The sequence below is a fragment of the Triticum urartu genome, chromosome 7 (genome assembly GCF_003073215.2).
Source record: "Triticum urartu cultivar G1812 chromosome 7, Tu2.1, whole genome shotgun sequence".
NCBI classification, from domain to species: domain Eukaryota; kingdom Viridiplantae; phylum Streptophyta; class Magnoliopsida; order Poales; family Poaceae; genus Triticum; species Triticum urartu.
Genome location: NC_053028.1, coordinates 660,881,379 through 660,895,089, shown reverse-complemented (window position 1 = coordinate 660,895,089; position 13,711 = coordinate 660,881,379). Strand labels below are relative to the sequence as shown.

At 46.1% G+C, this 13,711-nt stretch overlaps 1 protein-coding gene across 1 annotated transcript; it reads left to right on the top strand.

Annotated features, from left to right (window-relative positions):
• The first annotated feature begins 8,847 nt into the window (after positions 1 to 8,847).
• Positions 8,848 to 13,671, top strand: LOC125523939 (probable serine/threonine-protein kinase PBL17). Its single transcript, XM_048689011.1, has 6 exons — positions 8,848 to 9,282; positions 10,478 to 10,797; positions 11,146 to 11,281; positions 11,902 to 12,038; positions 12,460 to 12,583; positions 12,704 to 13,671. The coding sequence occupies exons 1-6, from the start codon at positions 9,234 to 9,236 to the stop codon at positions 13,375 to 13,377; spliced, it is 1,440 nt and encodes a 479-aa protein (XP_048544968.1). The 5' UTR covers positions 8,848 to 9,233; the 3' UTR covers positions 13,378 to 13,671.
• The last annotated feature ends 40 nt before the right edge of the window (positions 13,672 to 13,711 follow it).

The window sequence follows — 13,711 nt, the reverse complement described above, 5'->3', positions numbered from 1 at the left end:
CTGAAATTCCTTGAACCTTTCAAAGGTCTCAGACTTGTGTTTCATTAAGTAGACATACCCATATCTACTCAAGTCATCAGTGAGGGTGAGAACATAACGATAACCACCGCGAGCCTCAACACTCATTGGACCGCACACATCAAGTATGTATGATTTCCAATAAGTTGGTTGCTCGCTCCATTGTTCCTGAGAACGGAGTCTTGGTCATTTTACCCATGAGGCATGGTTCGCACGTGTCAAATGATTCGTAATCAAGAGACTCTAAAAGTCCATCTGCATGGAGCTTCTTCATGCGTTTGACACCTATGTGACCAAGGTGGCAGTGCCACAAGTATGTGGGACTATCATTATCAACCTTACTCTTTTGGTACTCACACTATGAATATGTGTAGCATTACGCTCGAGATTCATTAAGAATAAACCATTCACCATTCGGAGCATGACCATAAAACATATCTCTCATATAAATAGAACAACCATTATTCTCGGATTTAAATGAGTAGCCATCTCGTATTAAACGAGATCCTGATACAATGTTCATGCTCAAAGCTGGCACTAAATAACAATTATTGAGGTTTAAAACTAATCCCGTAGGTAAATGTAGAGGTAGCGTGCCGACGGCGATCACATCGACCTTGGAACCATTCCCGACGCGCATCGTCACCTCGTCCTTCGCCAGTCTCCGCTTATTCCGCAGCTCCTGCTTTGAGTTACAAATGTGAGCAACTGCACCGGTATCAAATACCCAGGAGCTACTACGAGTACTGGTAAGGTACACATCAATTACATGTATATCACATATACCTTTCGTTTTGCCGGCCTTCTTGTCCGCTAAGTATTTGGGGCAGTTCCGCTTCCAGTGACCACTTTCCTTGCAATAAAAGCACTCAGTCTCGGGCTTGGGTCCATTCTTTGGCTTCTTCCCGGCACTTGCTTACCGGGCGCGGCAACTCCCTTGCCGTCCTTCTTGAAGTTTTCTTACCCTTGCCTTTCTTGAACTTAGTGGTTTTATTCACCATCAACACTTGATGTTCCTTTTTGACTTCTACCTCTGCTGATTTCAGCATTGCAAATACTTCAGGAATGGTCTTTTCCATCCCCTGCATATTGAAGTTCATCACAAAGCTCTTGTAGCTCGGTGGAAGCGACTGAAGGATTCTGTCAATGACCGCGTCATCCGGGAGATTAACTCCCAGCTGAGTCAAGCGGTTATGTAACCCGACATAGTGAGTATGTGCTCACTGACAGAACTATTTTCCTCCATCTTACAGCTGAAGAACTTGTCGGAGACTTCATATCTCTCGACCCGGGCATGAGCTTGAAACCATTTTCAGCTCTTCGAACATCTCATATGCTCCGTGTCTCTCAAAACGCTTTTGGAGCCCCGGTTCTAAGCTGTAAAGCATGCCGCACTGAACGAGGGAGTAATCATCGGTACGTGTCTGCCAAGCGTTCATAACGTCTTGTTCTGCTGGGAGAAGGTGCGTCACCTAGCGGTGCTTGTAGGACATAATCTTTCTTGGCAGCTATGAGGATGATCCTCAGGTTCCGGACCCAGTCCGTATAGTTGCTGCCATCGTCTTTCAGCTTGGTTTTCTCTAGGAACGCGTTGAAGTTGAGGACAACGTTGGCCATTTGATCTACAAGACATATGTGTAAAGATTTTAGACTAAGTTCATGATAATTAAGTTCATCTAATCAAATTATTCAATGAACTCCCACTCAGATAGACATCCCTCCAGTCATCTAAGTATAACATGATCCGAGTTAACTAGGCCGTGTCCGATCATCACGTGAGACGGACTAGTCAACATCGGTGAACATCTTCATGTTGATCGTATCTTCTATACGACTCATGCTCGACCTTTCGGTCTTCTGTGTTCCGAGGCCATGTCTGTACATGCTAGGCTCGTCAAGTCTACCTAAGTGTTTGCATGTGTAAATTTGTCTTACACCCGTTGTATGTGAACGTTGGAATCTATTACACCCGATCATCACGTGGTGCTTCGAAACAACGAACTGTCGCAACGGTGCACAGTTAGGGGAAACACTTTCTTGAAATTATTATGAGGGATCATCTTATGTACTACCGTCGTTCTAAGTAAACAAGATGCAAAAACATGATAAACATCACATGCAATCAAATAATAATAGTGACATGATATGGCCAATATCACATAGCTCCTTTGATCTCCATCTTGGGGCTCAATGATCATCTTGTCACCGGCATGACACCATGATCTCCATCATCATGATCTCCATGAAGTTGCTCGCCAACTATTACTTCTACTACTATGGCTAACACGTTTAGCAATAAAATAAAGTAATTGACATGGCGTTTCTCAATGACACGCAGGTCATACAAAAAATAAAGACAACTCCTATGGCTCCTCCTGCCGGTTGTCATACTCATCGACACGCAAGTCGTGATTCCTATTACAAGAACATGATCTCATACATCACATATATATCATTCATCATTCATCACAACTTTGGCCATATCACATCACAAAACACTTGCTGCAAAAACAAGTTAGACGTCCTCTAATTGTTGTTGCAAGTTTTACGTGGCTGCAATAGGGTTCTAGCAAGAACGTTTTCTTACCTACGTGAAAGCCACAACGTGATTTGTCAACTTCTATTTACCCTTCATAAGGACCCTTTTCATCGAATCCGCTCCAACTAAAGTGGGAGAGACAGACACCCGCCAGCCACCTTATGCAACTAGTGCATGTCAGTCGGTGGAACCGGTCTCACGTAAGCGTACGTGTAAGGTTGGTCCGGGCCGCTTCATCCCACAATACTGCTGAAGCAAAATAAGACTAGTAGCGGCAAGAAAGTTGACAACATCTACGCCCACAACAAATTGTGTTCTACTCGTGCAAAGAGAACTACGCATAGACCTAGCTCATGATGCCACTGTTGGGGAACGTTGCAGAAAACAAAAAATTTCCTACGGTTTCACCAAGATCCATCTATGAGTTCATCTAGCAACGAGTGATCGGATTGCATCTACATACCTTTGTAGATCACGCGCGGAAGCGTTCAAAGAACGGGGATGAGGAAGTCGTACTCGACGTGATCCAAATCACCGGAGATCCTAGCGCCGAACGGACGGCACCTCCGCTTCAACACACGTACGGTCAGCGTGACGTCTCCTCCTTCTTGATCCAGCAAGGGGGAGAGAGGTTGATGAAGATCCAGCAGCACGACGGCGTGGTGGTGGATGCAGGGGTCACCGCAGCAGGGCTTCGCCGTTCTACTACGAGAGGGAAGGTGTAGCAGGGGAGAGGGAGGCGCCAAGACTAAAGGGTGCGGCTGCCCCTCCCTCCCCCCTTTTATATAGGCCCCCTAGGGGGTGCGCCGGCACTAGAAGATGGGATCTCCTAGGGGGGGCGCGGCAAGGGTGAGTGCCCCCAGCCAGGTTGGGGCGCCCCCCCCTAGGGTTCCCAACTAGGCATGGGGTGGGCCAAGGGGGGCGCCACCAGCCCACTATGGGCTGGTTCCCTCCCCACTTAGCCCATGGGGCCCTGGATGGGTGGCCCACCCGGTGGACCCCCGGGACCCTTCCGGTGGTCCCGGTACAATACCGGTGACCCCGAAACTTGTCCCGATGGCCGAAATAGCACTTCCTATATATAATTCTTTACCTCCGAACCATTCCGGAACTCCTCGTGATGTCCGGGATCTCATCCGGGACTCCGAACAACTTTCGGGTTACCGCATACTAATATCTCTATAACCCTAGCGTCACCGAACCTTAAGTGTGTAGACCCTACGGGTTCGGGAGACATGCAGACATGACCGAGACGACTCTCCGGCCAATAACCAACAGCGGGATCTGGATACCCATGTTGGCTCCCACATGTTCCACGATGATCTCATCGGATGAACCACGATGTCAAGGACTTAATCAATCCCGTATACAATTCCCTTTGTCTAGCGGTACGATACTTGCCCGAGATTCGATCGTCGGTATCCCGATACCTTGTTCAATCTCGTTACCGGCAAGTCTCTTTACTCGTTTCGTAACACATCATCCCGTGATAAACTCCTTGATCACATTGTGCACATTATGATGATGTCCTACCGAGTGGGCCCAGAGATACCTCTCCGTTTACACGGAGTGACAAATCCCAGTCTTGATTCGTGTCAACCCAACAGACACTTTCGGAGATACCCGTAGTATACCTTTATAGTCACCCAATTACGTTGTGATGTTTGGTACACCCAAAGCACTCCTACGGTATCCGGGAGTTACACGATCTCATGGTCTAAGGAAAGATACTTGACATTGGAAAAACTCTAGCAAACGAACTATACGATCTTGTGCTAAGTTTAGGATTGGGTCTTGTCCATCACATCATTCTCCTAATGATGTGATCTCGTTATCAATGACATCCAATGTCCATAGTCAGGAAACCATGACTATTTATTGATCAACAAGCTAGTCAACTAGAGGCTTACTAGGGACATGTTGGTGTCTATGTATTCACACATGTATTACGATTTCCGGATAACACAATTATAGCATGAATAAAAGACAATTATCATGAACAAGGAAATATAATAATAGTCCTTTTATTATTGCCTCTAGGGCATATTTCCAACATGGAGATCTCTGAATCCCATTCCACCTCTGTTCTTGGGCACACACATTCTCCACCAGGCAAACCAGTGCAATCTCTTGTGATCATCAGTGTCCCCCCACCAGAAAGAGGCCATTGCGTCTGTCATCTCTTTGCATATTTTCTTTGGGATTTTAAAAACCCCCATTGCAAACACAGGAATAGACTGGATAACTGCCTTTAATAAAATCTCCTTGCCGCCCATAGAAATGATTTTCTCTTTCCACCCTTTTAGCCTGTTAACTATTCTTTCCAGCAAATATTCAAAGCTCTCACTTTTATCAAGGCCCACCATTGCAGGTAGTCCCAAGTATCTATCAGAGACGACTTCTGTCATTATATTGAGTTCAGCACAGACTTGAGCCTTTACCTCAACATCCACATTTGGACTGAAGAAGATACTGCATTTACCTTCACTCACTAACTGTCCTGAGCTTGCACAGTACTCATCCAACACCTGTCTCAACGAGGTTGCATTGATCATATCAGCTTTCATGAGGATAAGGGAATCATCAGCAAAAAGTAAATGAGACACTGATGGTGCATTCCTGCACACCTTAACCCCGTCTATGCCATGAACCTCCTCCTTATGAGCCAGTAAGCTTGACAAACCTTCTGCACAAAACAAAAACAAATATGGTGAAAGTGGATCTCCCTGACGAAGACCCCTAGTAGGAATGAACCCTTCAGTCTCCTGGTCATTGTATCTCACTTTATATCTGACAGAGGTGACACAAGCCATCAATAGTTGCACCACTTCAGTGTGAAAGCCCAACTGCAGCATTATTTGCTCTAAAAATTTCCACTCAACTCTATCATAGGCCTTATGCATATCAAGTTTAACAGCACAGTATCCAACCTTGCCTTTCTTTTTATTCTTTATAGTGTGAAGACTTTCATAAGCCAACAGAATATTATCTGCGATCAACCTCCCTGGCACAAAGGCGCTCTGAACAGGTGAGATAATGTCATCCAAAAAGGACTTAAGACGGAAAGCAATCATCTTGGAAATAATTTTGTAAACAACATTACATAGACTGATTGGCCTGTATTGTGTTATTCTCTCCGGTGTATCAATCTTTGGTATCAACACAATGACAGTATCATTCCACCCCTCCGGAATTTTCTTGTTATTTATTGCCTCAAGCACTTCTAGAGTAAGTGCATCACCAACAATGGACCAACATTTCTTAAAGAACAGCGCATGGAGACCATCTGTCCCCGGTGCTTTCATGCCACCAATCAAAAATAGGGCTTTTTTTTAGCTCTTCGGCTGTATATGGCTTCAACATCTCCTCATTCATGGCTGCGGTGACCCTAGGTGTTACCTTCTCCAATAGCTCAGGGTCTGGTTCCTCTATCTCTGTGGAGAAGAGGCCAGTGATCCGATATTAAAGGATTCAAATAGGCAGTGCCCTCCTTCCATACACCGTGGTCATCTTTCAGTTTTGTTATCCGGTTCTTAGCCCGACGAGCCGAAGCAAAATTATGAAAGTACGATGTATTCTTGTCGCCATGCTTTAGCCAGTTCAATCTGCTTCTTTGTGCCCAGTACAATTCCTCTTGTTCGAGCAGTCTTTCCAATTCCTCAGCCAGCTCCTTCTCTCGAGCTACGTTCTCTGGTGTAAGTGCCTCCCTGCTAACACTTTCAATCTCCCTCTGTATTCTTCTCACCTTTTTCGAATTGTTACGGAGAACCGTTCTGTCCCAGTGATGTAATGCCTTATGCACCTGGGCTAGCTTCTCCGCCAGACTAGCATTTGGGTCTAGAGGATCTAAACCCTGCCATGCTTCCTCCACAACAGCCCGGAAGTTCTCCTCTTTAACCCACCTGGCTTCAAATCTGAGTACCGGTGGTCCTTTATCCTCATGCAATAATTCCTCCTCCATGTGAAGTAACAATGGTCTATGGTTAGATTTGTGATACTCCAAGTGCTCAACTCTTGCTGCCGGAAACATGCTATTCCACCCATCATTCGATATGGCCCTGTCCAGGCGCTCCCGGATTAGCCCTCGGTGCCATGTGAATTTGTCCCCATAATAGCCCAAATCAGAGAGCCCACATTCTTCGACAGCATCTCTGAACGCTGCCATAAAATGCCCAGGCCTTGGGTTACCCCCTTCCTTTTCAAAGGAAAACATTATATCATTCATATCTCCGATTACTGCCCACGACATATCACATACAGACTTCAACTCTCTCAATCTCTGCCATGTTAGGTGCTTATCAGCCCACTTAGGTTCCCCATACAGACCTGTGAAGCGCCAAATATTATTTGCTCCATTTCCAATGAGAACATCAATTAAGTTCTTATTCTTATCCCTTAGGGACACCGACACTTCCTTCTTCCAGAATAGGATTAAACCACCACTTTTTTCATCACTCGCCACCACGTACTTGTGATCCATTTTCAGTCTTCTACATAGACATTCCGCAGGATACTCATCGAGATGCGTCTCCATGAGAAACATTACGTCAGGACTCCTGCATTTTTGAACATGCAACAGAGCCCTAATCGCCGCAGCCTGCTGCAGACCACAACAATTCCAGCCGAGAATCCTCATTGCCTCCGGTCAGCCTCCTTCTTGGAGGCTGCCGGTATCAGGTTGTCTTGGTCCTCACCAGAATCCGATTAGACGGAGAGAGGGACTGCAGAGATCTCGTCGGTGAATCAGCCAGTACCGCAGGAAGGAGAACCGATCGCTGCCAGAACGAGCGCCGGGATAGAAAACCGATCGCTGCAACATGCAGCGTCGGGACAAAAAACCTAGGGTAAATTCCTAGGTAGCTTCAAATCCGATCAACACCACGTACCTAGTGCATATACCCCAGGGGAGCCATACACAACGAGGCAGTGTATGAGGGTTGATGTCGTGGAGCCAAAACATGCAGGAGATGAAATGCCGCGTTTTTGATTATCTAGAAGCCTAGGCAAAAGAAGCCGTCTTGGGTTTTCTCAACGGCGATGCTACCTCTTATTGCATCATTGTCTCCGCGGTGACGATGGTGTCTCATTGGGGCTCTCCACCGGCTACTTACCCACAAGGATTTACAATCGTCTTCACTGAATGAGGCCTTTTTTGTTTCAGCTTTTGGGGGCATCTTTGGTCTAGGAAAAGCCGGAGCCAAAACAAACAACTACTCCTTTCGTCCGATGACAATGTACATATAGAAATTTCAGATAAAATAAAAAATGCATTGGAAAGATGCAAGTTATCATCTCTTCTCTTTAATTACCCAACCCCAATGCGCTAAGTGCATATAGAAATTAAGAAGACCATGCATATAATGTTATTGGTCTTGATTACCATTTAACGAAAGAGAAGCATTTTTTCTAACGTAAGGTGCATTGGGAAGATAAAATTACACTCTTTTATGGACAACTTTTAAAGCCAAACATACACTTTTCCCCGGACGGATGGAGTGTTTTAGAGCAGCAGTGGAATCACAACCCAAAAGATGGAGCCTGCCAAGTGTATCTCTAAGAGCATATGCAACCGCGATGGGCAAATCCGGGCCCTCAAACGTCCGCGGACGCGCCCGGGGCGTCCGTGGGCACTGGCCGGGTACTCCTCAAATCATGTCGTCCACATTCGTGTATCTCATATCCGGCATCCTATATCCATACTAAGTATGCAACATGGAACTAAACTATGTAGATCATCAAACAGACATAGAAATCCACATTCTGATCACCAAAAAATCACCAACATATCTCCAAAAGATTGTCAAAGTTCACATAATTCATATAAAACAACAGACAAGTTTAAACTAGACTACTAAAAACTTGAAATTAAAGACGGAGACTTACCACTACGTTCCACACCACCGGGGCGGCTGGCCTTCATGCCTCTGATGTTGGCCCTTCTACATCATCCAGCAAGGCTCGGAAGTCTGAGCTACACTCTAACTTACTCCCTCGGTTCCAAAAGCAACGCTGATAGCCAGTACTACTTGGCAAAAGATCCCCCGTGTAGTTAGTTAGTTATAAGTTAACAAAAAGGTTACTCCCATTGGCATCCACCTAGCAGCAGCAGCACAAAGACTAATAATCCACTGTCACTGTCCAATTATCTCTCCCCCTCTAATCATGCGCACTAACCACAAATCAACCATACACAAAGCAAGGCCAAGCAAAGAAAACTAGAAAAACCTTCGATCCCCAATTGCTGCGCGTTGTTGGTGCCGCGGCGGTTTATTTATTCCGAAAGCAGCAGCAGCAGCTTCCTTCGGCCCTCTCGCTCTCTCTGCTCTGGCACAGCACAGCCAACCCGGCGCCTCTTTTCCCCATCCATCCATCCGTCCGTCCGTCCTTCCTGTTCCAACCCCCCGCCCCGAGAAAGAGAAGCAAAAGCTGCCGCTGCCAGTCGAAAAGGCCGCACCGCACCGCAAATTTCGGCGACGGACTCGCGCCGCGCCCGAGCCCGACCCCCACCTCGCTCCGGCGGCCGGGAGGAGGAGCGCACGCGCGGCCCGACCGCGGCGGAAGCGGGAGGAAAATTCCCCGGCCGGCGGGTGCGCGGCGCGGATCTGGCCGGGGTCGGGCGATGGGGAGGGGCTGGGAGTAGGGGAAGGCGCGCGCGGCTATCTCGGGGCGGCCTCCCATGGGGGGCTGCTTCTCGCTCGAGGAGCAGCGGCTCCAGAGCAGGACAGGTTCGTTCGCTCGCCCGCGCTCCGTCCGCTTCAAGTACTACTCGTGCGTTCGCTGTATCCTCCCGCGGTTTGTCCGGTTTGCTTGCTGGGGTAGGCGTACGTTCCTGCGTGTGCGGGCTGGTGTCTGGGCTTTGCCCAATTTCAGTTCAGAAGCGTGGATTTCTGGGTTATCCCTGGTCGGTTAGGTGCTGCTTTGTTGACATGGCAGCCTCGTTTTTTGGGGGTTGCTGTGCTGCGGTCAAGGCTGGATGAGAACTGGCGTGATGCTATCCTCGTGCCTGTGAGCTCCTGTAACGAGTGATGGAGAATGCCGCACTATATTTGGTGCTAAAATTTTGGTTCGCACTGGGTATCCGGCTCCTCTATTTTGTGGATTTTAGACTTGGGCTTGCATGGAAGGCGTGCTATATTGATATGCTGAGGGGGGCTGCCGATGTAGCTGCAGCCTGAGGCGAATATCCATGGGAGTAGTAGTTTGTGGTGGAATACATACCATATTTAGCTCACCTTTTGGTGTGGAAAACTCTACTTTGGCCAACTCTGTTGACGATAGAGCCTGCAAACCGCTGAGGTGAAATTTGAGTACTCTTATAATGCCAGGCGCAGTTTCAGACAGCCTTCAGTATGAGTAGAAAGTCATCTCTCCTAGATAGTCAGGCATAGCGTGAGACATTCCGTGCTGATGTTTCAAAACTTGCATAGGAGTTGCTTTGCCCATAGAAAGGGGGGAATTAGAGAGATGACATATTCTGCCCGTCCTTGGACATGTCCACCAATGCTCCTTTCAAACTGTTCATATGATGGAGGCAATTCCCTGTCAATGTCACAGTTCTTGGCTGCACATTCAGGATCTGCCGAGTGAACTTGGAGATGATATATGGACAACTTTTATCATTGTAGATCTGCTCGTGACATTGGATATTCGATATGGTTGGTCATCAAGTTACTGTTCTCTATTCTTCTACGAATACATTTTCAGTTTCATGGAATTGTACACAAGCTTGCTGCTAAAATAGGACATTCTGGTCAGCATAGCTTATAAAATAATTCAGTGGAACGGGTTCGTGCATTATCTTTGATTCTCTGCTCCCAGCAATCTATGCAGTCCTTGCCCCCTTGATTTCATTGGGATCTCCTTACCTTTTGTTTTCGTGCACGCAAGCTATGCTCATAACTGTACATAATACAATTACAGGCACTTCGGCTGAAGCTGGTGGACCAGATGGGTTGAGGAAGTGCAAATCTGATTCTAAAGCTATTTCAAGTGTTCTTGCTCCTCCGAAAGATGTGGAGGACCTGCAAACAGAAGGATATGGAAATGTCAATATTTTCACATACAACGAACTGCGAGCAGCCACAAAGAACTTTCGGCCTGATCAGATTCTTGGGGAGGGTGGGTTTGGAGTTGTTTACAAAGGCGTCATCGATGAAAATGTTAGAATAGGTTTTCCATCCAGACAGGTTGCTGTGAAAGAACTGAACCCAGAGGGTTTTCAGGGAGACAAGGAATGGTTGGTAAGTCTCCTTGCTTCCTTGCATTTCCTGAACCTTTATATACAGTAAGAAGTCATGTTAATTTCTACATTATGTGAAATCTTCATGAACCATTGTTAGCTGATTGAATTTTAAGATTCAGTATATTGATCAAAGAAGTTGTTTCTGATCTTCGTCGGAACATAACTCATCTTGTTTATCTTTTAAGAATCAACTTGAACATAGTATCAGCACTAGGTAAAAGAGTGCATCTCTACTTATTAGATTGAAGTAAAGGACATACTGTTGTGGTTGGTCATAGGTGGGTGAATGACTGTAACGCTACACCTTTCATGATTTAATGGGTTTCTATTGGTATCGTGTTTCCAGGCAGAAGTCAACTATCTTGGGCAACTTAGTCATGCAAATCTAGTCGAACTGATTGGCTATTGCTGCGAGGGTTCCCATAGATTACTTGTCTATGAGTACATGGCTTGTGGCAGCCTTGAAAAGCACCTTTTTCGACGTAAGCTCTTACTCTCACCTTCTTGATAACTCCACTCCCGTGCTCTTTAACATTCATTGGTTATGGCAGCATAACCTGCTCCCATTTACCTATGCACTGAATATTGGTTCTGAATAAGATGTTTTAGAATTAGCAACATCAACATTCTCAAACCTTGACTGACAATGAGTGGTACTGCCTGCTTCCAAGTAGCTCTTCAAATTTAGCTACTGCATTTGTCAAGTTTGTCAGGTGACAACTATATAAGTGATCTGAGTTGTTCAGTTGGTTTGTGATAGCATAGTATGATCTACCATCTGCACACACATGGTAACCTGGCTATTAAGATACTATGAATTAAAATTGAAGTGGCAGTTAAACAGCAATTACCATTCACCAAAATGGTAGAAAATGTTTGCCTTGTAGGTTCTGAATCTAGCTTCCTCATTGATTTATATATTCAGCGAACATGTTCAGTTCATCATCATAAAGTAAAGTATGTGAACAATTCAAAGATAATTGGTGTCAGGAAAATATGCTAAGCGAATTGGTACAAATATTTTGTTAACAGCAGTCATACGCATATTTTCCGTTAAAGGGAACATTTCGTTGATTATATCTTACCTGGTTGTAAATAACAGGGGTTTGCCTTAATATGCCATGGTCAACTCGCATGAAGATTGCACTCGGTGCAGCAAGGGGGCTTGAGTATCTCCACGGAGCTGAGAGATCCATCATCTATAGGGATTTCAAGACATCAAACATCTTGCTAGACGCGGTCCGTATTTCACCTTTGATATCATTGTCCAATTCAATCAGTGTGATGCCATTGATATATAAAGCTTTTTTGTGTTCCCAGCTGAGTGTCTTACGGCAAAATATATTTTCTGTTTGCAAGCCATGCAGTAATTATGTTCTTCTGATGTATTTTGCATGTTTAGGAAGATTCGTTAGTGTCAATATCCAGATGTGTAAGTATTAATGCCAAATGAACAGCCAAATGGATCATATGGTTTTACCCTTGTTGCTCCACAATGCTTCTGCAGTTATGCATGACATGGCACCATCATTTAGAAGTAGATGGCGTCTCATTAACTGTATTCTCATTGATATTGTCGAATGCAAGAGACTTCATGACGTGATGTTATGTTTTACTTTTGAAGATAGCGTCTCATTCTCACTCTGTGTTACCCTTACAGGATTATAATGCTAAGCTTTCAGACTTTGGCCTAGCAAGAACTGGACCTAGTGGAGACCAAACTCATGTCTCAACTCGGGTCATGGGAACTTATGGCTATGCAGCTCCTGAATATGTGATGACTGGTGAGCCGATCCTCTCCCAGAAGAAATTTTAGTGAATATTTATGGTTTCCAGAATGAACAAACAGCGCATTTTACCGACAAATTTTCTGTGTGTTAATTCAACCATGTGTGTTGTGACAGGCCATTTGACAGCACGGAGTGATGTTTATGGGTTTGGTGTTGTACTTCTCGAGATGATTATTGGGAGGAGGGCTGTGGACAAGAGCCGGCCGAGCCGTGAGCATAACCTAGTTGAGTGGGCACGCCCCCTCCTTGTCCACAACCGGAAGCTCTTCAGAATCATTGATCCTAGAATGGAAGGCCAATACTCCACCAAGGCTGCCATTGAAGTGGCCAGCCTTTGCTACCGATGCTTGAGCCAGAACCCTAAAGGGCGGCCTACTATGAGCCGGGTTGTTGAAACCTTTGAGGAGGTTCAAAGCATGCCAGAATGCCAGGACATACTCCTGCAGAATTGTATGACCGGATCTGTGACGCTCTACGAGGTCCCAAAGGAACCTGCTGAGCATGTTGAGACAGAGAAGGCGAAGCAAGAACCAACAGCAAAGACTGATGCCGTGGCTGTGGCCGTGGCCGTGCCACCGACGAATGGGAAGCCAGTGCCCCAGAGCAGGAGGACGCGGCCAGCGAACGGCAGGAGCAAGAGCGAGCCGCCTCTGGAGTGCAAGCTGTACATCCCTTCGCCTGACTCCGACGGGCATCAGCTGGGGCTGGAAGCCCTGGCATCACCCCCTTCCAGAAACAGCAGCAGGGATGATCCTCCTCCGGTGGACGAAGATCTGTACAAGATATAAAGTAATAACAGCAGTTTTTGACGAGGCTCAAGCCTACCTGTGTCGTCTCGTGTCGCCATCCATCTTGTTGTCAAGATCGATCAGTCAGTCAGTCAGCTGGTGTTTTTGTTTTTTCTTCTGATGGCGGAACTACCAAAGCTAGGGTTCTTGTTCTTGCGGTTAGCGAATTGTATTTAGAGAGAGGAGCGTCGTGGGAAGCATGTAACGTGAGTTCCATGATGGTGTTCGTGCTGTAAACTCGAAACAGTTCTCTGGGAAAGATCCACACCAAAATGGAAATGGAGAGATTTGTCTTGTCTTGTCGTCGCTTGTTTCTTTTCGAGTTAATTTGCTT